At 36.0% G+C, this 25,627-nt stretch overlaps 3 protein-coding genes across 7 annotated transcripts in view; all 3 read right to left on the bottom strand.

Annotated features, from left to right (window-relative positions):
• Nucleotides 1–690: 690 nt before the first annotated feature.
• Nucleotides 691–13,472, bottom strand: pip5kl1 (phosphatidylinositol-4-phosphate 5-kinase-like 1). Of its 2 annotated transcripts, none has more exons than XM_079813992.1 (10): nucleotides 13,279–13,472; nucleotides 11,600–11,794; nucleotides 9,487–9,537; nucleotides 8,333–8,487; nucleotides 4,937–5,061; nucleotides 4,736–4,770; nucleotides 4,572–4,627; nucleotides 4,175–4,287; nucleotides 3,938–4,094; nucleotides 691–1,760 (listed from the first exon to the last, which is right to left on the bottom strand). In XM_079813992.1, the coding sequence occupies exons 1-10, from the start codon at nucleotides 13,291–13,293 to the stop codon at nucleotides 1,295–1,297; spliced, it is 1,368 nt and encodes a 455-aa protein (XP_079670118.1). In that variant the 5' UTR covers nucleotides 13,294–13,472; the 3' UTR covers nucleotides 691–1,294. The 2 variants fall into 2 exon arrangements, with proteins under 2 accessions (XP_079670118.1, XP_079670119.1); XM_079813993.1 differs by having other exon boundaries at nucleotides 11,600–11,808; nucleotides 13,279–13,426.
• Nucleotides 13,473–14,819: 1,347 nt separating this feature from the next.
• On the bottom strand, nucleotides 14,820–18,359 carry dpm2 (dolichyl-phosphate mannosyltransferase subunit 2, regulatory). The gene is made up of 4 exons (XM_079813994.1): nucleotides 18,326–18,359; nucleotides 17,550–17,639; nucleotides 17,348–17,450; nucleotides 14,820–15,473 (listed from the first exon to the last, which is right to left on the bottom strand). The coding sequence occupies exons 1-4, from the start codon at nucleotides 18,326–18,328 to the stop codon at nucleotides 15,418–15,420; spliced, it is 252 nt and encodes an 83-aa protein (XP_079670120.1). The 5' UTR covers nucleotides 18,329–18,359; the 3' UTR covers nucleotides 14,820–15,417.
• Nucleotides 18,360–19,044: 685 nt separating this feature from the next.
• The window catches only part of eeig1b (estrogen-induced osteoclastogenesis regulator 1b), a 47,014-nt gene continuing 40,431 nt past the window's right edge, over nucleotides 19,045–25,627 (bottom strand). The window contains exons 7-14 of one of the 4 annotated variants that reach the window (XR_013816426.1): nucleotides 25,211–25,257; nucleotides 24,461–24,615; nucleotides 24,116–24,256; nucleotides 23,021–23,222; nucleotides 22,739–22,860; nucleotides 22,495–22,564; nucleotides 21,473–22,231; nucleotides 19,045–19,385 (exon numbers count right to left, since the gene is read on the bottom strand). Coding sequence is in view for 2 of the 4 variants with exons in the window: in XM_079816055.1 (XP_079672181.1) it covers nucleotides 22,186–22,231; nucleotides 22,495–22,564; nucleotides 22,739–22,860; nucleotides 23,021–23,222; nucleotides 24,116–24,256; nucleotides 24,461–24,615; nucleotides 25,211–25,257 (783 nt within the window). In the remaining 2 variants the exon portion in view is untranslated. Of the gene's footprint in view, nucleotides 22,232–22,494; nucleotides 22,565–22,738; nucleotides 22,861–23,020; nucleotides 23,223–24,115; nucleotides 24,257–24,460; nucleotides 24,616–25,210; nucleotides 25,258–25,627 lie in introns of all 4 variants that reach the window. The other 3 variants (XR_013816427.1, XM_079816055.1, XM_079816056.1) reach the window with 3 other exon arrangements.

The raw sequence follows: 25,627 nt of genomic DNA, 5'->3' as shown, positions 1-25,627 counted from the left end.
AAAAAAAAGTGGTCTGTGCAGGTACAATCTAACCCATATTTAAAAACAAACCTTTCGTTTTATCAATTTAGCTTATTTTAAATGTTTTCTTGTTGTTAAATCTATTATTCTAACTGACCCCAAAATATTTGACTTTTAGTCCCTTTAGTTTTATTGTTCTAATAGTGCAAATTGTGTTTTTTTTTAATATAAATTTGATTATTCCTTCAATATTCAATTAAAATATGTCATCATATAATTATTAGTAGGCTAAAGCATAATATTCAAAGATTTGTATTTACCTCTACTAACCCTGAGCCTATTTGTTTGAACTGCTCATTTTATATATAAAATAATGGAGGGGAGCACCAAAAAATGTGATTTATTTGCATTTAAGCCATGATGCTGTAATGTTTCTTTTATGGGAAGTCATAAAATGAGCAGTTCAAATGTATATACTGTATATTTTACTTACAGTATCGTACCGTTTCACAAAATACCTAAAAAAATTTGCTCAACCCTTCCAGCTCCATGGATATAAATCCATAATTTCTTGCACAATCTATGGATATAAATCCATGATTTCTCCAGGGACATAAATCCATGATTTCTTGAACACAATACAAACAGTCATCAGTTCAGGATGGGCTGCAATCGCATAAAGTTTGATGTCTGCGAATGATCTTACTAGAACTTTAAAGAAGAAAAGATACAGATCTTAAACATTCTTTTATTTTACTGCATACATATTTCAGGGGGGAAAAAAAATTTGAAAGCCCACTTATTTAGTTTCACATGACAGATGCTGAAAATGAAAGACAGCGTAAAAGAAGGGACCCTGCTGCTGTTGTTAAGTTGTAAGTCAGATGTGTTTAATTTACTCTCAAAAGGCTTTCTGTCTGAGCAGCTGGTTATCAAGTGGTAAAAATGTACTCTTTGATGAATGGGATAGGCCTATATGTATTACACACACATGGGATATCAGTATTGCATAATTCATCATTTCAAAAACAGACCTCCACTGCTCTTATTCATGCCTATGCATCTTCAGCATAATGCAATGGCCATTGCACCATTACATGCGTAAACATTTTAAATGAATACAACTTTTTAACGTTGCATTTTCTGGAAGTATAGTGTTCCAACAAGTACTTTCATTAGCATTGTATTTATTTAAACAAAGCTAACCATAAACAGGTACTTAAAGAGTAAAAACATTTGCCCTCAAATCTACATTCAGGTCTTTTCCACTGTAATGAGATATGTATAAGTTAGGTTTGTGAAGAGTGTGTCCTCTGGCACATCGTCTGTTATTTTATTTGGTATGGTCCTGAACCCACTGGCACAGCCTGAGATAGTAAGCTGGGGGACTGACTGTGGAGAATGATTGCCCTGGGTGTCTCAGTCTTTTCCACAGATGCTCGAGCCTCTTTTTGAAACCATAAACAGTGAAGATGTCAATAATTCCGATGAAGTAACGATGCTCTGGTCCATCAATGACATGAAGCGGGTTCTTGAAGTTGGGAAGCAGTCTCCGGTTCTGGGCCTGGAACTCTTGTAGATCGGCTGACTCTGTTCCCACCCTACTGAGTTGCTCAATTCTGTCTCCCTCAAGGCATGTATTGTCCGTTCCTCCATTGCCACAGTGCATTTCTGTTGTGTGACACTGTGTTGTTGCGCAATTTAATTCTGCGGAGAGGAGTATGGAGTCTTCCTCTGCCACCGCCCCAGGAACAGTGGGTGAAGCCGCATGTGTAGGACTGGATGTCGCATTCACTGACCTAACAACAAGTCAGAGAGGAACACAGAATAGAACAAAGAACATTACCCAACTCAATGATTTCCATTCGATCAAAATATGTGGCTGTAGCTTATTTCTGATTTGAATCTCTTGATTTTTCCTCAGTAGATTATTTCACCTGAATTTTCCATGTAATTTTTGGGGTGAACTATTCCTTTAAGAGCAAACACTACATCATTTACTCGCCAAACCTGCATGACTTTCTTTTTTTGTGTGTGGAACACAAAAAGAGATGTTTTGTTCACGCTGCTCTTCTCCATACAATGAAAGTGGATGAGGACCGCTCCTAAAAAGCCCCTTTAAAGCAAAATCAAAGTAGTCCATACTGAAGTCATATGACAACTTTGAAATTTAAGTTGTTCATTGAGAAGCTCGACAGTCCGTGATCACTGTTCACTTTCATTGTACGGAAAAGAGCTGCTTGGACGTTCTGCTGTAAATATTTTATTTTTGTTTCTACGAAAGAGATAATGTCATAAAGGTTTCAAACGATATAAAAATGAGTAAACGAAAAACTTCATTATTTTTGGGTGAACTATTAGTTTAGAAGATTGATATAAACAGTATATGAGATGATGTTTAATGAATGATGGAATGGTAGCAAGAACAAGACACGTGGCTATTATTATTTAGTTTAGTAATTTAGTTGTTGTCATTTCTTTGAGACATTACTTTAAAAATGACATTACATCTAGATATGATTTGGCTACATGCCTGCCTGCCATTGGCCATTTGGAGAAGAAGGAGAAGGATCTGGAAACAGATGAGAACATGAACATTCGCAGCCAGGGAAAGCCTTTTATCCTTAAATACTTACCTAGAGATATGATGCAGCAGAAAGAAACATTGTTTCTGAACCATGAGAAAAATGGAAGCATAATCAAACATCAGTATTCTGCACTTATTCATGTAAGTTTCTCTCTAATGTCTGCGTGCCACTCATGAGCAGTTGACTGTGGGATAGTAGTGACCAGTTGTAAACATCTGTGTAGCGTCTGACTGTGTCAAGAATAAAATATGAATACCAAACTACACCAACCGTGAGACTTCACTAAATATAAATATACTACAATTGTCACTAGATATCCACCATCTTCACACTCCACGGTTTTCTATTCTCAACATTTTTATGTAATTACAGTATGTTGAGATAAAAACAGTCCACATTTTGAAGGCTACGGCTTTGAGGTCGCATTTGTTGGCTGCATACGTCATTGAGGATGTCTCCTTTCTGAGAAGAAATTTCCATTCAAAAAGACTGAAACGAGTCATATTTTAAATCATAAGGTTGCGTATAACGTAACGCTTGGTATTTTAACGTGTTGAAAATACATTATGTGTATATGATATGTAATAACAAGACAGTATGAAAAAGGACTACATATAGTGCACATTTGTGGTCCGATTTACTGTACGATATATCCCATTAATAATTCACTGCATGCACGAAGATCTCTCATTTTTCTCCTCAAATTCTCAAGTCTCTTTCCCGGTTTGTTTTCACAGGTAAATCAAATGTATTATCAGTCAAAATGACAGAAATCACTTTGATATAGTATCACGCAATACTGAAGTTAATGAACATTTTTGATTAAGGCATATTTCATATTTCTACAGTGATATTGAACCTGTCCGTTATTGCTGTGGAAAGAATTGCGCTTTTAGGGTTATTCATGGTCTGTTGAAAGTACCTTGTTGATACTTTTACACACATAAATGTTATTTTAATGTTCTATGGTGGAAGGCTAAGTAGAATAATGTCGTCTCATTGTACCCATTATTAAAAAAAAGGTATTATTGCATTCATAGAGCGAGCCTTTCACTGATTGTTTACAGCTTAACGGAAGTTTCACCCATAATTCATGCAAAGCATCATGGGGTGTATAGGAATAAGGTGGATAGGAAAATATAACACTGGCAACTCCCTTAAGAAGATTTCCATTCACTATACATTAACCCTCGCTTTCAGGTGTTTACGAGAACAGTAATAGTTTACACTAACACTAAAATAACAGTACAATTTAGATTTAGGTTATTTACTATTTGAAATGTTGAATCAATGTACACAAGCAGACCTTCCTTAAAACATTTTTGTAAATGTCTGTGGTTGTTTATGGATGACTCGATGCATGGTATACTAAACTTTACGACACTCACTTTTTGGTACGCATGATGAGTGTTGCGAGATTCTGGCTGAGTTCATCCTGGTGCAGGGGCTGATGGGCCAGCAGGAAGCTGTAGTCTAACACATTGAGTGTCTGAAGAAAGGCTGTGTCAATCTCCACCTGACGCAGGAGCCAAGGACGCTGTTGATCTGTCATATGAACAAGGAGATTGAATGTAATGGTATAGATGAAGTCTACAGTAAATATCCTCTGCTAACAAGGATCTTACCTAACTGAATGAACTGCCCGTCAAAATTAAGATCTTTTAAAACAACAATGATCTGGCTGCCTTCAGGGGCTGGGTCTGTCCACCGGCTCACCTCACAGCCCTTTATATCATACCTGAAACATTGAGAGAGAAGGATGAATTTAAAGCTAGGAGGAAGAGTAATGGAGAAGGAGGTGGGAGTGATGGATTAGATCATTATTCTTCCCATCAGCGCAAACCAAAAGTAACAGCTAAAAGGCAAAGCAATTTAATGAGCAATAAATGCAAGGCTGTAGATTGCAGTACAGTTCCTGTGGTGTACACTCACATATGTGATGGAGAGATGAGAAACATTAAATATTTACAGGACTGATAATGGACCGAGCGATTTCCATTTATAACACGCAGCAGGTCTTACCTTGCCGTGATTCTGTCATCAGGGTAAAAGACACTTTGCATCACAACAAAGTACTTCTGCACACAGAAAACCAATAGAGTTTTATCACCTGTACCTTCGGTGTCCATGAAATAATTAATAATATTGACAGGAAATGTAAGATATCAAATAAATGAAATGATTACCATCCTTTGATGTGCAATTTTGATCCTGTGAACACCTGTTCATGAATAAAGCATGACAATTTCTTAAATGGATGCGAAAAAATGGAACCCTAAAACCATTTAGGGTTTTAAGCCATCTCATCATGCATTACACTACACATTTAAATGTATAATGATATAAAACATTTGTTAAAGTTCATTTAACAGCTTCAAGGTTCTCACCCAAAAATTTAACGAGCAGAGAGTGTGGGTACTTCTCCAGATGTTCCATGTAGATTCTCAAGTTAGACAAGAGAAATCGCACTTCTCGTTTATTCTGTGTCTTTAAGAAGAACTGCTTGTCATTACTGAACAGAGGAGACAAAAGTGAGTGTTAAAGGGCATTTGGTTTGATATCAAACAAACACATTGATATAACAAAGTTTACTTATGGATACTCTTATGTCCACCAAAGCTACGTTTATTTGAGCAAAAAAACAGAACAAACTGTAATTCTGGGAAATTATATTACAATTTAAAATAGCTGCTTTCTATTCTCATAATTTTTAAAATGTAATTGAATCCTGTGACGGCAAAACTGAATTTTCAGCAGTCATTACTCCAGTCCTTCAGAAATCTATAATAAAATAGAAATCAGATAATAAAATTCTTATTATTATCGATGTTGAAACGGCAGCTTAACACAGTATATCTGTGGAAACCATGATACATTTTTCTCAGCGTTCTTTGATGAATAGAAAGCTCAAAAGAACAACATTTATTTGAAATATGAACCTTTTGTATCATTAAAAATGTCTTTACTGTCACTTCTGATCACGTTAATTCATCCTTCCCGAATAAAAATGTATTTCTTTCAACAAAACTTTTATGAACTAATATTATATATAATATTATAACTTCAGACAATATAGTGTGTGTGTGTGTGTGTGTATATATATACACATATATATATATAAATAAATACATACACACACACACACTATATTGTCTGAAGTTTTGGGATGTCTGCCTTTACATGCACATGAACTTTAATGACATCACATTCTTAATCCAAAGGGTTTAATATGGAGTTGGCCCACCCTTTGCAGCTATAACAGCTTCAACTCGGAAGGCTTTCCACAATGTTTAGGAGTGTGTTTATGAGATTTTTTGACCATTCTTCTAAAAGCACAGTCACGTTGCAACAGGAAAGGGCCATCCCCAAACTGTTCCCACAAAGTTAGGAGCATGAAATGCTCCTACCACTTCATGGCTGAGTTGCTATTGTTACCAATTGCTTCCACTTTGTTATAACACCACAAACAGTTGACCGTGGAATATTTAGTAGTGAGAAAATTTCATGAATGGACTTATTGCAGGGGTTTTCAAACTTAATGATGCCAAGGACCCCCAAATATGACAAACCTTTATGAGGGACCCCCTTCCTAAAATCCATCTATATATTTTTATGGATAAAAAAAAAAAACTAACATTTAAACTGTTAGATAAATAGCATGTGTGACATTATAAATACAACATATTGTTTCTAAACATAAATTGGCTATACTCAATGTTGGATGTATAAACCTGAAGAAGAAGATTTTTCAATGACAAATAATTTGTATAAGCAACTTTCAAAATAAATGTATGCAAGCAGTTTACGTACTGCATTAAGAATACTGCATTTCAACCCCAGTGAGCAAGACAAAGGGGACTATAGTTAGAAAAGAGCAAAGCAATACAAAGCAAACATACAATTCTGGAAAGTATGTATACGGCAAGAAAGGAGAGAAAAATTTAGAACTGAAACAGTTAGAATGTTTGGTAGACTTTAACCATTTTTGCTTTTGTCTTTTTATTCTCTGATAATGTCTGGGGACCCCTTAAAACAGGGGTCTCAAACTCATTTTACCTGGGGGCCGCTGGAGGTAGACTCTGGGTCAGGCTGGGCCACATCAAGTATTACACATAAAAAGTGTTCCAAGTATTCCAAAAAACAGTAGCACAACTGATCCAATCTTCTCAATCTTTATTATTAACAGTTCTTCAACATGAATGTTTCTTCTGAACATGAACTGATTTTAATTTAATCTTAAATAATAGACTAATTCACAGCAAGGCCTTAACCAGGTCAAACAGAACAGTGAGTGAAATTCTAGGTCTAATTATAGGCGGAAATAATCTTTTTGGGACTATTTGTAAACAATATTTGCATTAATTTGTGTCAAATATATTATTAGTCCCGATATTCTTTGCATGAGTGAGTGAATAAATACATCGATCCGCAATAATGGATTCTCTAGTGCTCTGGTGGTAGAATTTTTGTCAACCGTGTCAAAGGTTCCGGGTTCTAATCCGCTCTCATATAGTTTTTCTTCATTAAAATCAAAGATGTTCATCAATGATTGTATAATAAGACAATGGACACGTTTGCATTTTGTTTTGTGATTTCACCGGAAAGTATAGAGTCTCTCTCAGCAACGGCATTAAGCGATAGATTGACGCGCTCCTCTGTGTGTGACGATTGTGCAATGTGCACGAGCCAAAAGAGAACGTAAACCCCGCCTACTTTGATTTGATTGGCCATCTCAATCATTTTGACATTGACAAGCACTGTTAGACCACATTTGTTTCAACTGTCGGATCAGCTTCGTTAGTCTGTTCCTGTCAATCACGCGGTGTCAACCAATTATACTGCACGAGGGAGGGGCGAGCTAACTCTCTCTCTCACACACACACACACAAAGGAGGCTTTTAAGAGCAACGCGCGGGCCGCACTAACACTAAACTTTGATGTCAAGAAGGGGGCACCAAAATATCATCCTGCGGGCCGCAAGTGGCCCACGGGCCACGATTTTGAGACCCCTGCCTTAAAACCTTCTGGAGGACTTATTGCGCAGGTGGTAACCTGTCACTGTACCACGCTTGAATTCACTGAGCTCCTGAGAGCAACCCATTCTTTCACAAATGTTTGTAGAAGCGTCTGCATGCCTAGGTGCTTGATTTTATACACCTGTGGCCATTAACGTGATTGGAACACCTGAATTCAATGATTTGGAGGGGTGTCCCAATACTTTTGGCAATATAGTGTATATATACATACTAGGGCTGCACAATTATGACAAAAATCATAATTCTCAATTTTTCACCTGAAATTGTGATTGCGATTATTAATAACGATTATCGCAATTTACATTGAATAATGTTTTGAATAGCTTTATACCATTGTTTGAAGCAACTGCGTGCTATATTTTTTATATGAAAATAAGCTGAAAACATTCTTCCTGAAAACCTTTGTATTGCTTTTCTATAGCATTAAGCCTCAAATGTAAACTACACATTGTTTTGATTTCTTTTCTTTTTTTTTAAATTAAAAAGTATTTAAAAAACACACACAGAGAGATCTTAAGTACACGGAGTAATGTAAATCGACTTTTTTTTGTAATTGCGCCTTTGCGATTACATAATTGTGGCATCCGTAATTGTAATCACGATTAGAAATGTGATTAATTGTGCAGCCCTAATATATACACAATGCCTCTATCAAAGTGATTTAATCGTTCTACAAGCAGTCTGTCTCCTCTATATGCTGTCATTGTTGCGTATGCTCCTGTAAGCGAAACGTTTGTGCTGACTCACGTTAGGAAGAAGTCTGCCTTGCTTTTGGAATTGCTGATGAATTGCAGGTAGCTGCCTTCGGAGGAGAGGGACTGCTGATATTCCTTCTCTGTCATCCCCAGAGAGCGCCGCAGACTGGCGAACACCGGCCCAGCATACGTCTCCATCCTGAAGTCCTTCACACAGTCACAAACACAACAGATGAGATTCAGTAGAAATGAGGTAACACTTTACTTGAAGGGGTGTGCATAAGACTGACATGACACCTTCATAATCATGACATGACATGTCATGAATATGAAGGAGTTTGTATGCATGTTTATGACAACTGTCATTAAGTGACATTCGCTCAATTATGTCATTTTTAATGCAAAGATGACATTATTTGAGATGTCTTTGTCATGACAACTTGACATTACCAAGACAACATAACCTGTCATAATTCTTTTTTTCAGTGGTACAAGTTGAATTTGTCATTAAAATGTCATTAAGTGTTAATACTCTGTCAAATTATTTTATAACAGCGGCGTGCTGTTTAGAACGTTTCCTAAACAGTTAATTACAGCATCCCACACATTTATATTTTCTTGAAATGCTTTTTTACATCATGGATAAGTCTAGCTAAGACACCATCATAATGGCGTACACCTAACCAGTTGTGCCACTCTATCATTTTGAGGTGAGTTTTCAATGACTCAGTACGATTTCCTCTATGACGCCACAATGTAGGTCAAGAAAAATATTCATGACACTGAGTATTGACACTTAATGACATTTTAATGACAAATTCAACTTGTACCACTGTAGTTTAGGTCAATGAAAAATATTCATAACACTGTTATAAAATAATTTGACAGAGTATTAACACTTAATTTGGATAATATTTCATATTTTAATACTTAAGTTTGAAAATTAATCTGCTATGTCATGTTTATGACAGGTTATGTTGTCTTGGTAATGTCAAGTTGTCATAAAGACATCTCAAATAATGTCATCTTTGCATTAAAAATGACATAATTGAGCGAATGACACTTAATGACAGTTGTCATGAACATGCATCAAAACTCCTTCATATTCATGACATGTGTCATGTCATGATTATGAAGGTGTCATGTCAGTCTTGTGCACACCCCTTCAAGTAAAGTGTTACCAAACCGGTTTTACCTTTAACATACCTTATGGATTTGAGTAACCTCAAGACTGAAGTCATCCTCACACAGCTCATCCTAAAAAAAATATATATATATATATGATCAGTAATGATAAGCATTCCTATTTTAGTACATGCTTTTGCAGGCATTGTTTTACTTTTTGTTGTTTAAGTGTGTGAGAGAGGCTTTGAGCCCTGGACAACAGGCAGCACATTCACGAGTCATACTGCTGCATAAGCAGACTGGATTCAATGGAATGCAACATCATCTGTGTGTGTGTGTGTGGTTGTGTGTGTGTGTGTGTGTGTGTGTGTGTGTTTGTTAGCGAACGAGCACATGACCATGAGTGCCACCACACTACAAAACAGGTTAACACTTTACAATAAGGTCTTATTTATTAACATTAGTTAATGCATTAACTAACAATTAACAATATGTGAACAATAGGTTTTTACTTGTTTTAGTTAACATGAACTAACAATGAAAAATACATGTAGTTAACGTATGTTAACAAATGAAGCCTTATTGTAAAGTGTTACCCAAAATAGGTTGAGTAGTTTGTAACCAAAGGATGTGTTTGTCTCATAGACAAGTTCAAGCCTCTAACCATCTGTGCTGCTCACTGAAAATGGCCATCGAAAGATACACTGGGCTACCTTTGAAAGGAAAATATTATAAAATGGAGAAACCGGTCAATGCGTATCCATGTGTTTTACCACAATTCAGTCGCATTCTGGTGAAATCCAGTTTATTATATCGGAGTACATTACCATTTTAATGGGTTTTAAAAACAATTTAACCATGACCATATTCACAATATAACATGAGATTGAAGCCTTATAAAATCAAACCAATGTGTAGTTTACATTTGAAGCTTAATGCTGTAGAAAAGCAATAAAAAGGTTTTTAGGAAGAATGTTTTCAGATTATTTTGTCTTATTCGTTTTATAAAATGGTTTACAACATAAAAAGGCGTAATTGTTCAAAAAACTGTATTTTATTTTACAAATGTCATTAATTATTAAATGTTCCCTGACATGTAAATATGCATTTTGTATTTTAGCATGGCTGTAACCACTTATTGACACCATTCGGGACTAAAGCTTATCCAATTTAATTTTGTGTTTAGGTTTTAACATATTGGAAAATGTAGTAAAACAGAAAAAGTTGTCATGCGGGCATGAAAATGATCTTGTTCCTCTAAAATACACTAAAGCTGAGATATTATACTTATTATAAATTATTATTTACTTATGCCACAATCTGCATTCAACATTGTCTCTTATCCACGGTTTACAAGCCACTGATTTTAGCTTTAACATTTCTGCCCTCAGCTCTCTTGTGGTCCTACAGCATCATGTGCTGTGAGAAGCATTGCATTGTTTGAATTCTGCCCCTCCTCCCCAATGTGTGCAGTACAATGGTGTTTGTTACCGAAACACTTGGTTACTCTTCCACGCCCCCTGCTCTGTTACTCTTGAGCAAATTACCAGGATAAAAACAGCTCTAATCAATCAAAAACATTGTAATATGGTGTCACCTCAGCACCACAAACACACCATCTCCATGGAAAGGACACGCTAAATATGGTCCTCTCTACGGAGGTTGCCCGCATACTAATTAATGCCAAATGGAACATGTCTGTCTCCTTGGAGGTGTTTGATCATGCCAAGCTTTTGTCTCTCGCACCTTTTATTTCAATATGCACTTCAACACTGAACTGTTTATTTCCATGTGACTGTATTCTGGTTGTGATTTCATGATTCAAAACCTGTTTGATTACAATCATTCATCTGTGAACTCTGTTCATATACCATTTGTTCATAACAGTCTGAGTGGTGGATATGCCAAGACTAGTTCATTCTGAGTAATTATTTAATTATTAAATAGACATTAATGTGTTTCTTCCCCCAATAAAAAACTTTAAATTGCTTTTGTAAATAGGCAGAAACAAAACTTTAAGAAAATTGTATATGTTTTATATATCTTCTTCATGGACTCCAAGGAGTCCACAAACTGGTCAAAAACTCTAGCTCTGACTGCGTTTCCCCCTCTGTAATCTTTCCCTAAAGATGGAAAAAGTGATATTCAATAGGGACTGGACGGGGTGTAGGTTCATAAACATGGGAATACTCACAGGTAAAGGGTTGTCAATGGTGTTCTGCACTGCGGCAAACAGCCCTTCCTTCATCATACAGGTGAGACTGTAGAACTCATGCTGCTGGTCGATCTCAAACAGACCCAGAAGTTTCCATTGCTGCCTCAGCCCTCCCCACCGTTTGCTCTTCACTGAGCGACTGTGTCGGCTCACACTTGGCCCTGACATCTCCATCTACAACATACAATCTAGACATGTAGTTGAATACACCTACAAACAACTTGCAAAGCATTAGTAGAAACCACATGCAGACAGATGTAAGATTTGTTTACTGACAGTTCCCTTAGATTATTTCAGTATATTTGGTAAAGGACAGATGCTTTGGAGGGGTTGAGTGGAATTTGAATGTAATAGTTGAATATATATTTTGTATAAATAATTATATAAACAAAATTATTATAATAAAGTGAGAAGTTACTACTGCACTCCATACTCATGTTATATATATATATATCTCTCTGACAACAGATCAACAAATCAAAATCTGTTTCTATTCAAGTGTCCTGGAGGTCTTAAAGGGTTAGTTCACCCAAAAATGAAAATTAGACTGATTTACTTACCCTCAAGTCATCCTAGGTGTATGACTTTGTCTTTTTTTTTTTTGACAAATAAAATCTGAGTTATATTAAAAAATGTCCCGGCTCTTCCAAGCTTGATCATGGCAGTGACTTGTTAGGTCATTTTTGAAGTCCATTAAAGTGCATCTATCCATCATATAACTGCTCCACACGGCTCCGGGGAGTTAATAAAGGCCTTATGAAGCAAAGTTTGTCTAAGAAAAATATCCATATTTAAAACTTTATAGACTAAAATAACTAGCTTCTGGCGGTACGCAAGTCGACTTGCGCTAAAAGAGTATTCTTAATATAGCTCAGATTTTATCCGTCTGAAAGAAGAATGTCATATACACCTAGGATGACTTGAGGGTGAGGAAATCATGGGCTAATTTTCATTTTTGGGTGAACTATCCCTTTAAATGTGCAGTCACTCAGACAGGAAAATACTAAGTGGTTTGAAGTCCTTCATTAGTAGTAAATGTAGCACCATCACAGGAGAACAAAAGAGCCCCTGCAGCAGCAAATCTAACATGCCATCAGTTGCAATAAATGCACTGCTTCTTAAAGACACCAGTAGTTTGTTTGCATGCAAGGAAATCATAGTTGCAAACCACTGTACACATTTGCCTCACACTTCAGCCTATTGGTTTGTCCTACCAACTGTCATGTGCCTAAATGGGGTTTTCACCACTGTCCACTGAGTGCCGGAGAAATAGGCCTATTGAATGAGAAGTATGTTTGTTTCCAGTGATGGCAATCAGCTGTTCTGTATGAAGAAATTCAATTTTCCAATCTCATTTCAGGGTTTTCCCTCTCTGCCTTTGGCTTAAAAAGACCTCGGTCATCAGATCCTCGTATGAAGGACAGAATTTAGAGAAAGCCACGTCCGAAATAATGTATATATTTATAATATAACATTTATAACTGTGAATCAGACACGGATAGTAGCCTATTTGAACAAACCAGACCATTTTAACACAGGAAGAGTAATATTTACTCGTTTGTTGAACTGTCAGAGGAACTTGACTTTACATTCACTTCGATGAAAATTAAAGAACAAGGTATTTCCGTCTAAAAAGAAAAGAAAAGATATGTACGTACCTCAGTGCGATTCATTATGGGGGCTCTAATATATGCTGTCGTCCGTGAGGGTCGTGGATGAGGAGATCAGCGCATTCTTTCTGTCCTCGCGGGACATGACACGGATCGCGCTCGGTCAGTCGCTCATCAGAGTGAGCGCGACTGCAGCAGCCCGGCCCATCCCACAGAACAGAGACACACTCACAGACGCTCTGCTACTGAACACATGGACCAGAACTACTAAAGACGCGCAGAACAACAGTACGCACACACAGATGTATAAAACTGAATATGAATATATGATTGTTCTAAATGTTTTAAACACAATCTACTATACAACATTTCCCATATTATAAATACAATGTATCGTCATCTATCGAGCAATACATACATCTCATACCATCCTTGAAGTTTATGATGACAGCATACAATGAGCTAGATAGACAGATAGATAGATAGATAGATAGATAGATAGACAGATAGACAGATAGATAGACAGATAGATAGATAGATAGATAGATAGATAGACAGACAGACAGACAGACAGACAGACAGACAGACAGACAGATAGATAGACAGATAGATAGATAGATAGATAGATAGATAGATAGATAGATAGATAGATGTATAAATTGTAACAGGGTAAATTGTACTCATTTTGTCTTCTGGGAGATATTGTTATTGGAGATGTAGTTATTATCTTCTGAAGGGCAGTACTAAATGAAAAAAAAAAAAAAAGATCTTTAAACAAAATAAAATGCTTTTGATGCATTGTGTATAATGCAAGCTTGTTTCTGCCACTAAATATAAAAAAGGTATTTGCGACTTTTCTCTTACAATTCGGACTTTTTCCCCTCAGAATTGCAAGAAAATAATCAAATAAAAATCACAATTACCTAAACAAATGACTTAACATGAAACCAGTTGTGGATCATCCAGGTAACCACAGACAAATCAGATTCAAGGGTGTATGTAAATTTCTGACTGTGGCAATTTGTATATATTCAGTCATTTTGTCATGTGGAGTATATGTAAACATCTGTAATGTGAAATAGCTTACTCAGGACAGTACGAAATAAAAGTATTTTTATAATCCCTCTCATTTTGTTAAAATTATTCAATTTAGCATATTCCGCAAGGGGTATGAAACTTATGAGCAGAAATGTATCTTAGGATGCTTTTGCAAAGTTAAAGTCTGAGAATCACCAATAGCTGTTTACATTAATTGCATGTTACAGTTTACATTAATGTTTAAATGAAATAAATTACATTAAAATTCAAAGTAATCACTTTGGTAATCTAAAATACTTTTCAGATGTAACTGTAATTTGATTTACATCCATTGTGACTGTAATGAAATACAGTTACTCAAATTTTGTTTTAAATACATAACTAAGTTACATATGCATTTCGTTACTCCCCAACCCTGTAGATAGATAGATAGATAGATAGATAGATAGATAGATAGATAGATAGATAGATAGATAGATAGATAGATAGATAGATAGATAATGTAATGCATTTAAATATTATAAAATGAGTGAGAAAAATAAAACATTACATTGTGCTAAATGTTGCATATTTTTATTACTTTAACGTAGGATTGTGTATGGCTTTACAGAAAGTTCTCTCTCATTCTTTTTAGATTATTGTTAAATATACCAAATTATTTTGCTGCTAGAAGCAAGCACTCTACCTTATACATATGTTTATTTACAACATAAGAGAACAGTTGAAACAATCCTCAACTTAAAGCATGATTTAAAAAAAATCCCATATTCCATTTAGATGCCATCCAGATACAAAATACACACATCTCTTCCCTATGTCTTAGGTGGCGAAATTATGATCTCATGTATTATTTGCCTTTATCTTCCTGACTATGGACAGAATTCTCCACAACTAAACATCTCACAACTAGTGTGGTCTTAAGTCTTAAGTGTCGTGGACACGGCATGTACAAAGCTCAATTAGACTACACTTTAACTAAATGTTCAGTACTGCTTTGGCTACGTAATGAACTCTATTTTGTTTTTTAAACAACCACCTGAACATGACAGAAATCCAGGAGAGCAGCTTCACGTGGCTGTGTACAGGAAGTGGTACATGAGTGAAATCAACAGTTTGTTCTTGTGACCAGATAAATCAGCCCGAAAAGTCTTAATCAACTTTCTTAGGCTTTCGATTCTTCCATGTTACAATCCCTATGAAGGTACCTGAAAAAAAAGAGGGAAAATTTGATCACTAGTGTAAAAAGAGAAAGGGAGAGCAGCAGAAGACATTTTGAATTTCAATTTGAAGCTGTGCAACCAGATTGCATATCTATGTAGATTTCATGAAAATGCAACATGTAAATAATATTTAACAGAATATTACGTTCTTGTTTTTTGCCCAAAATTTGAGTTGGCGATTCATCCAATAATATCTACAAATTTTTACGGGAATTTGGTTTAATCACTCTGTTCAGATTATTAAGTGAATCCAACATTTACATTTAACCATAATTTTCTTTTTAAAACTTTTTATTTTGTGGTCCAGTCTCATTCGCTCCCTTATTCAGCATGTACTGAGGCATGAATTAACATGGTTGTACTTAGGGATGGGCATTTTTGTCAATTTCTCATTTCGATCATCGATAGGTCTCAAAAACGAGACCTATATACTCGGGGGCGGGGCATGTGAAGGGGGCGGGGCATGTCCGTCATTGAGATAATGAAAATACTGTTATGAAAATGGTTGTTGACAAATACAAACGTGACATGAAAACAGGTATATGAAAACATGAACATATAAAACAAAAAATAACTGCTAGATTATGATGCATAAATGTCTTTGAAAAAGAAACATCTTTATAAAATGACCGTCTCAAATAACCAAGTCAGTAATATCGAGCATTGCCTTTGAGCTGAAACTGTGAAATAACACCACCCTGCAGAGCTTGCTTGCTGGTTAATAAACTCAACCAAACGCACCCTATATCAATATTAATATGATTAATATGAACCTATTACAACTTAAATCAACACAAAAGGAAGTGAATGCGCACGTGAACTTCAGCGTGCTAGATTTTACAGGCTATGGTTTGAAACGGAACATTTTGTATTCGCTCTTCCCTTAGCAACGCTGATACACGGACAACGAAAACACACAGAAACAACATTTTATTAAAATCCTGTTCATTATAATGCTTTGACAGATTGACTCTGCACATCATGCACTTATTTTTATTATTCATGATCGCAGTGTTTACAGACATCACTGCGCGTTTTCAAACTCATAACGAAAAATAACTTTAAATAAACTAGGTCTACTGTTAAAAAATATGAGAACAGTATAGCACTACTGCATTACTAATATCAATGATTCTGAGAAAGAAATAGACTATCTAAAAAGAATATGACCGTCTCTAAACCATAATGTCGAGCATGAAATATGCGTTTGAGCTGAAACTGAAGAGAATGAACAACAGCCGTATAACGGCAGCGCTTTGCTAGCTTATTAAGCTCAACCAAACGCTTCTTATATTAGATTAATCAGATATAGACGACATAAAAGTAATCTTACAACGTGCATTTGCAGAAAAGGACACGAATGCACACATGAACTTCACGCGCTAGTCTGAGTGTTCCCGCTAGTTTCTCTGTGGATCAGCTGATACACGGGGAACTAAGCACAGATAATTTACAGCATTCTAATTTCCATCGTGTTCTCATTATAATGCTATGTAGACTATGACAGATTGGCGCTGCACATATTGCACTAAACATTCAATGATCACAGTGATTCCAGACATCACTGCAGTGCACGCCTCAGTTTCACTTTATTTTGCCGCGGTCTGGAGGTGCTGTATAACGCTAACCAATCAGACCTCAGGTACCACGCAAAATTACGCAATAACCAATAAAAAAAATAGACAAATATATTTTTTTAAAGTCAGGGCGATCATCGTTCTCACGATGATCGCTGTCACGTTCGAGTACTCGATTACTCGACCACTGTTGCCCATTCCTAGTTGTACTATTAAATTTAATGAACAACATTTTCAATATAGTGCTATTTTTGTTACGGATGAGATGCTTGCTTTACTTACCAACAAATAGTAAGAGTATTAATGCTGCGACTCCAGGAAGTATGACTGAATATTCTCGTGGAAGAAAATAGCTGTGGATCACATGGTCACTGTCTACGAAAGGCTGGAACAAGGGCAGAAGAGATTGCATCAATGTTTGATCACTTCAATATTTTTTTGGTAGCATATGAAACATGGGTGTCTTATTAAAAAAAACACTTACCAAGACTATGACCCAAATAGTGTAATATGTGAATAGTACCAGACTAAAGCCAACAAGTCCAAAGCCAACAGCTTGATCTGCTCCAGTTGCCTGAAAATAAATAGTTTTTAGGGCTTAGTTCGCATATAAGTGCAAATTACATTTAATAAGTCTCATTATTATGAGATGTTAATATATAAACAAATAAAACTCAAGTTTATTTTGAAAAAATAAAGTGGTGCAGGGATGTCAAAACCCGGAAGACTCATGAGTAAAATGGTCCGACTCTGAGGTAAATGCAACTTGATACTTGAACGTGAACTACACACATCAAACGTTCTTATTTAGTTACTTGTATCGTCAAATTATGTTTACCGTCCACGGACCGTTATTAAAACATTATTAAAAACCCACAGGAAAATCTCGAGGGAACGTTGTGACGTCATACCTGCACCCCTCTACGCACACGTTTATGAAGCGTATATATATCTAAAGTTGCTGTGTGCCTGAATCTCAGTGGCAGGGCAAATTATGCATTCAGCAGCTGTCATAACGCAAGGCACAAATATATAATATGGAAGTTGAACAAAAAAAACGAACAAATAACTATTTTTGTGAATTATGTTGATATCCTACGAACCAGTGTGAACCTTGTAGTTTATTCATCCCAGTAAATAGAAAGTTAGACAGTTAACAGCTAGAAACGACACGGTGAACTATAAAGAGTAATATCAATACATATAAATGAAACCGACAGACATAACACTTTTTTTAAACCCTTTTTCAGTTCATCTTACCATTATGGACGTGCCACTTCCGCATGCAACCAAATTTTATGAAATCTACTTCCGAGTAACAACGGAAGTCGTGCTAGGAAATGTAGTTTTTTTTACATCTTACTGTGGTATTTTTTATTGTTACTCATTACCACACGAGGGCGCTCAAAGACAAATGATTACTGGTTAGAAGCTTAGAGCCAGTGCTAGGCGAGCATATTTACCGTATTGGGATTGTTAAATGCTTATCTTATCCAGTGTTTATTTAAGATTTTTTGAAATATTATTTAAATATGATAGTTTTGTAGCAGAGAGAGGGATTGTGGTAACACAGGCTGAGTTGTAACCCGTTATAAAAGAGCTACAGGAGAGGAATCATATAAAAAAGCATTATCCTCCTGCAGGTCAAGTTTCACGACTCTATTAAATTTTTTTTTAATAATAATAATTATATCTGCATTAGTGGGTTATAATTTATTATATGTCTAGATGCCAAATAAACTAAGTTTAACTGTTAGAAGTTCAGTAAACTAAGTGAATTAAGTCGAATTTAAAGAATAAACTAAATGGGGCAGTTTGGAGACATATTTAGTTTCAGCTTCAATTACTAGGAAATTAAACTGTTCATTTATTGTCCATTTGGACACATTTTCTGTGTGCTGGCAATGAAATGAAATACACATCAACATAATTCATAATTAGCTGGATGTTGTTAAATAAGTCACACAAACAAAGATCTTGTATTATAATATACAACATTATCTTTATTTCCCAAAAATAATACATATAGACAACGTCACCTGACAGTTACATTAAAGAAAGCAACATTCACATTTGAGTAGAAATATAGTTCTGGCCCATCGTTAGAAAGTATTCTCTCCATGCATAAAACCAAACATGAGACCAAGAAAACCACATTGCTTATGTGTGATCTTATAATATAAATATTTGTCACATTCAGAAAAATAAATTCATTTCCATAGTACTTTAGTGGTAAATTAATTTGTTATATATTTTTGAAGAAATCTCCACAATATAATTTTTCTTATTAATGTTGCTATTATTAAAGGAATAGTTCACCCTAAAATGAAAATTCGGTCATCATTTACTCTCCCTTAACTTGTTCATAACCTGTATGAACAAGTTGAGGACGAGTAAATGATGTCAGAATTTTCATTTTAGGGTGAACTATTCCTTTGGTATGGATGTTTTTTGTAAGTGCATAGCTTTCATCCTTTACGATAGCAAAGTAGAAATGTGACATTAGTCAGTTTTCAGTATTTAAGTGCCGTTGTAGTGAACGTTACATATATACACCATCTAAGGTTTTCAGTATCCTGGAGCCTGTGCCACTCAGTGTAGTTATTTAGCTGGATTCTATTTGGTCTTTTAAATTCTTTCCTTTAAACTGATAAAATACAATATAAAGATTTACATGATGAACATGTGTCATCTAAACAACCAATTTTTAAAGAAAACAAGGGATCCAGATTACTGAAATGTACACAAATTATTATAAATGACATCATCTGTCTTGCTAACATTAACTTTTGCATATAGACCCCAGTCAGCTCCCAGCAACAGCATCTTAAATAGATCAAGTATATATACGCACACACACGCGCGCACACACACACACACACACACACACACACACACACACACACACACACACACACACACACACACACACACACACACACACACACACACACACACACACACACACACACACACACACACACACACACACACACACACACACACACACACACACACACACACACACACACACACACACACACACACACGCACTACAGTCAATTATGACTAAAAACATCAGCATTATGAAAGTCTTTGTAAGAGAAAGGGAGAGAAGAAAGAAAGAGAACAATAAATCACAGATGGCCATTATTACAGAAACATTTTACATCACGGTTGAGGGGGAAAAATCCTGCCAAAACAAAAAAGGTTCAAATGAACCAGCCTGCTGGTTCGAAAATACAGAAATGACAGGATAGAGTTATTGTTCTTAGTTGCTAATAGAGTAGACAAGAGGTACAAAGAGTAAACAACAAAAACATATAGATACGTTTTTCAGTGTCTTTTAGAAAGTCCCTTTATACTAGCTAATTAGAAACATCCAGAACACTAGGCTTTATCAGGCCACGCGCGTAACTACCATATATTTTGCCCTTTCAAAGTTAGTGTTACTTTAAATTCCCAGGATTCCTAATCCTGCAGAGAAGCAGCTGGATCATGCCACAGACTCATTTGTTAGTTTAAAATGGCATGAATAATTATAATAAAAAGTTAATTCATACAAATTTAAAACTTTTAAATGTAACCTCTATACTAGTGAACAGTGATTCTGTTTAAGCATGTACTTTTAAGCCACTGGACAGGTGAAATATTTAAGGGCCAATTCCCTGAACAAACTCAAAAATGGGCTTTCACAAAACAACAGGCCCACATTGCACTTTCCTCTCAACTGACAAAAAGTGTGCGAAATGAATATAAAAAAACCTCACAATGTCAGTTTTTAATGTGGTGAATGCTCTCAGATCAACTGAGAAAGATTCATGTCCATGATTAAGATCATGAATAGCTAATTAGATGACAAACAAGCCGTACATGACAGAGAAACACAGAAAAGTGGGCTTTCCGTTCTCTCTTTCACTGTCATGCCTATTGTACACTGTTTCCTAGAGCACACCAGGTGCCGGTCAGAAACACAGACGCAGTTGCCAAGGACAGACGTGTGACTATGAGTCACTGTCTCTGATCTAGCTCTACAAACAATGCAATTATTCAGCTGTGCCTTACAACAAGGACTCAACAAATCATTTGCAATTGTTTCTGAATACAGGATCTCACTAGGATACGAGTCATTCGAACATTTTGATACTGACCCTAGCGAGGGAATGCCACAAACGGCTTGGCTGTACTGTTGTGTAGTGTGTGACCGCAGTGCTGTCACGTGAATATTTGAAGCTGAAACTAGCAGCAAAGTGAAACATTTAGTGAAACAGAAATACTGACAGACTGAATTAGAAATAGGGAATTTTACTGAAAGAGAAAGACAAAGAGAGGGGGGCAGTACAGTATATTTCTGTATTTCATGTTCACCAGTCCTGCTGGAACATGTGTAAGCAAACCATTGTCCACCTCTTACAAACAAAAACAAGTGTTGAGAGACTGAAAATTGTTATTTGGGGGGAATGGCCCAACTGTTTTCTCTGCCTCAGACATATTTGTATGGCCAGCCATATATGATTTCAGGCATATTAACCAATGTTTACCACAGGCCAATTAGCTGGTTACTGACTAAACTGTATTAATAGAATGAACGCGAGGGCAGATTTTAGTGGTTTGTATAATAGGGGTTTGAAATGTATCACAAAGAAATAAAAGATATGAAATAACCCCTCTTTAAAACATTAAATAATATCTGAAAATCAATGAAATTTTGAATATAACATTGAACAGAATTTCTGTCTAAATCCTTTGGACTGCCCTCATGTTTCACAGTGTTAGACTGAAGTTCCCATCGTGCCTCACTTCTTAAGGCATTTCAAGTAGTTTGTACTCTCTGAATCCGCTGTAAAATATTTATGATTATTAATTCTTACCCATAGAACAATGAATGTAAAAAACAAAAAAAAACACAAAACGTACCAACCCCATTTTTTCAGCAAATGTAATGCACGATTAGGGTGTTACGGTTGTAATATGCTAGTAATATGTCAGACCCATAAGAGGAGCAAGTTGTGAAGTCAGTTGCCCACTCTGACATACAGTCCATGTCTTGCTCTCTCCATCATTTAAAAATCAAAAAACATGTGGCTGTGTGAAAGCGCGACCACCGCGGCCTCAGAGATCTAATGGCTCTCAATCACCACCGGTTCAAAAACGCCCGCAGACACCCTGCCAAAGAATAAAAGAACAATATCACACATGATACTGAAGCATAACCGTACAAATAGTGCACATATGTTGCCGACAATTCAGCCTTGATGAACAGTTCTTTTAAATGGTAATAGCTTACAATTGTATTTTATGCAGCCTTGATGAACATAAGCCCAATCTTGAATGAAAGTACAAGTAATAAATCAATAATTCAATTCTTACTAGATTTTTCTACATTTATAACACTAAATTAAAACACGTATAAAATAGCACCAATTTACCTGTTGACAAGCTGGATGCCACTTAATGCTGTGGTACCATCTCTACTGATAAACAGTGTTAAATTGCTGTCTGTGAGAGAAAGAGTGACAGAATGATCAGCTTCAGAGAAGTGAAGGCTTCACAAGTGAGTAACACCCTTACACATTCATATCAGTATTGTATTAGTGTTGAATGAAAACAAAAAGGGCTAAAGAGGAGTTAATGGGGCTAAACATTTAATATTACCAAATCGCTTCAACACACCTTCATTGTTGCTGACATCTGCAAAGTTCTGACTCTGCACAATCTTCTCCACAATATCATCTGCATCGATTCGTGTGTCATCCACCCATGTGGGATGGCTCTCCACAGAGTCCTTCTTTCTCCTATGTAGATATACAGATACTTCTTATCTTTCAAATGAACTCACGTTGTACTTTGTGTTTAAGCTATACCCCATTTCTGCTTGTGCAGTTAAACATAAGACAATAAAATTAATTTGAGTGCCTAGGTGAAGTTAAGCGAGTGTTGCCAGTGACTCCCTACCTTGAGGGTCTGTTTGGGGGCAGAGCAGGGCGAGGGGGACGTGGGGGCCTCTCTGGTTTTACCAGCTCTTTCTCCGGGTCTACAGGGCTCTCGATAGCAGTAGACGTGCCTCCTGATGTGTTGCTGCTGCTGGTGGAGGTGTTCCGCCGGTGCTGGGACAGATCTGTCAGGCTGGAGGAGTGAGAGTGCTCTGTGCTGTAGCCTGCGCGAAAGACAGACACATGCCACAAATCAGTCCATGAGTAACTAAGCAGTTCTCTTGAACATAGCAGTATTGTGAAAGACAATGTATTGTGCAAACGAAAAGTAAAACTCTCAAATGTTTTGTCTTTTATGGTTCAATTGAATGTACTGATGAAAATAAACAGAAATTCATTTTCACTTTCAAGTATAAACCTCTCAAGTTTTGACCAATACGTACAGTAAAAATAAAGTAAAGAAATGAATACTTTTATTCAACAAGGACACATTTAAAATTGATCAAAAGTGACAGTAAAGACGTTTATAATGTTACAATTTATCTCTAGTATTTCAAATAAATACTATTCTTTTTATTTTCTCATTTTATCAAAGAATCTTTAGAAAGAAAATGTATTTTTCTGTTTCCACAAAAATATTAAGCATCACAACAAACATTTTTCGAGAGAAATTTTCACTTAAGGGAAGTGGGCGTCCTTTTTTATTTTTAAATGCATACTCTACCATTCAAGGTTGGGGTCTGTAATATTTTTTAATGTTTTTAAAAGAACTTAACTTAAAGAACTCTCTTAACAAGGCTGCAAAAATACAGTGATAAGTGATTACAATTTAAAATAACTATTTTAATATAAAATAATAGTCATTTACTCCTGTGATGTAAAAGCTGAATGTTTAGTAGTCATTACTCCATCATCATTCTAATATGCTGATTTGGTGATCAATACATTTTTTAAAAATTATTATCAGTGTTGAAAATCTCTGTATTACTGCTCTTGTGTCCTGTATTATAAATTGCTCAAAACTTTATTCAATTATAAGTCTAAACAATAAAATGTAAATGATAGAAATGTAGTTTGAAGTTAATGTTTTTATACTGTAATCAGCTATAATCTGTACCTGATATTCTTTTGATCGTGCCCTGAGTCCCACCTGAGATTTTGCTCTGTTGGCTGGCAAAGCTGGAGTTGCGAGAGTGTCCCGTGTGGAACACTTCATCTGGACTGGACAGGTTCTCCTCCAATCCCTCCTGAAGGCCTCCTGAGAAAAAACAGCTTCAGGTTAGTACCATTTATTTATAAAGTCCAAAATATAGAACACCAAGAGTATAACATTTCCAAGATAGTCCATACAAAATCAAAATAACATATTCAAACTCCACATTTTTAATACAATTACAAATGTAAAGCATTTATCTACTTGTTAACGTTCTCCACTATTTCAGAAGAGATGTGTTGGTCATACCCGAGTTGTTCACAGAGGGTCTGGTTTTGACTGATCGGCGAGTGCTGCCACCCAGGGGTGCTGCGGAGTGGTCGGCGGTGCCCTCTCCCTTGCGGTCCAGCTGCAGAGAGGGGTCCAGCCCAGCCATGGCAATGGTCTTAGCTGTGCTCACAGGCCTGAGGAAGAGGAGAAAGACAACTTAAGATGTCATCAGGGAGCAATAAGCGCATGCGTTCTCTCAATTGCCTAAAATAAAGGAGGGGTGCTAAACTGAGCATGGATCAAGAATCACACTTCTAACCAAAGAATTTACATTACATTTTTAGTAATTTGTGGTTTAATGGATAACGATTAAGGATAAGGATTTGTAAAAATACAATTTCTACCTAATAAAATATTTTAGAGTTTGACATAACTAGAAAAAAATGCATATTCTTAATAAGAATACCATGGCATTTACATGACTTTTTCCAGGTCTAGAAATCACATTTTTAAAATACATAAAGGTGTTCCAAGACAGTGGAAACCTTGGTTCTTCAAAGAAAAGAAAAAACTGGTTGAAGGGAGTGATTTAAACTAAGAAATATATTTTAATATTATATTAATTATATGTTTTAGTGTACAAATCTTTTTTTCCCCCTTATTTGAAATCATTTTAAGCCATCGTTTTCTAAGGGACACTAGTGGGCTTTGGCCCCCTGGGAGAAAATTACTGAACTAGACAGATGTAGAATTCAGTAACACAAAGTCATTGTTATGCAACACACTCACGTTTTGAAGCAGGGATCTCCAGAGAGAAGAGTCATGCCAATGGTAACCTGGGAAGGGAGATGAAAATATTAAATAATAAAAGAGTTTCAAATCATATCTGTTTCATAACAGATTTTGATAGTAAAGCATACTGCCTGTGGGAACCTACACATGAATTCTAGATTACAATGAGTCAAAATGACAAAATATCTATGAGTAAATGTTATCTGTTGTTTTTTCCATCACATTTTCCCTCCTGACATGTCTAAGAGACAAGTGAGTCAGTCAGCCTGTCATTACAGAGACTCATGAGAGGGTTTGACCAGTCACGTCGCCCACACAGTATACCGGCTTTAGATGACGCTGTTTGTGGTGAGGACAGTGCTTCTGCTGTCTCCTTTTAAAATAGACTCTGAAGGTGATAAAAATAATGCAGAA

The sequence above is a fragment of the Gobio gobio genome (assembly GCF_949357685.1).
Source record: "Gobio gobio genome assembly, chromosome: 4".
Taxonomy (NCBI): Eukaryota; Metazoa; Chordata; class Actinopteri; order Cypriniformes; family Gobionidae; genus Gobio; species Gobio gobio.
This window is presented reverse-complemented; position numbering and strand designations above follow the sequence as displayed.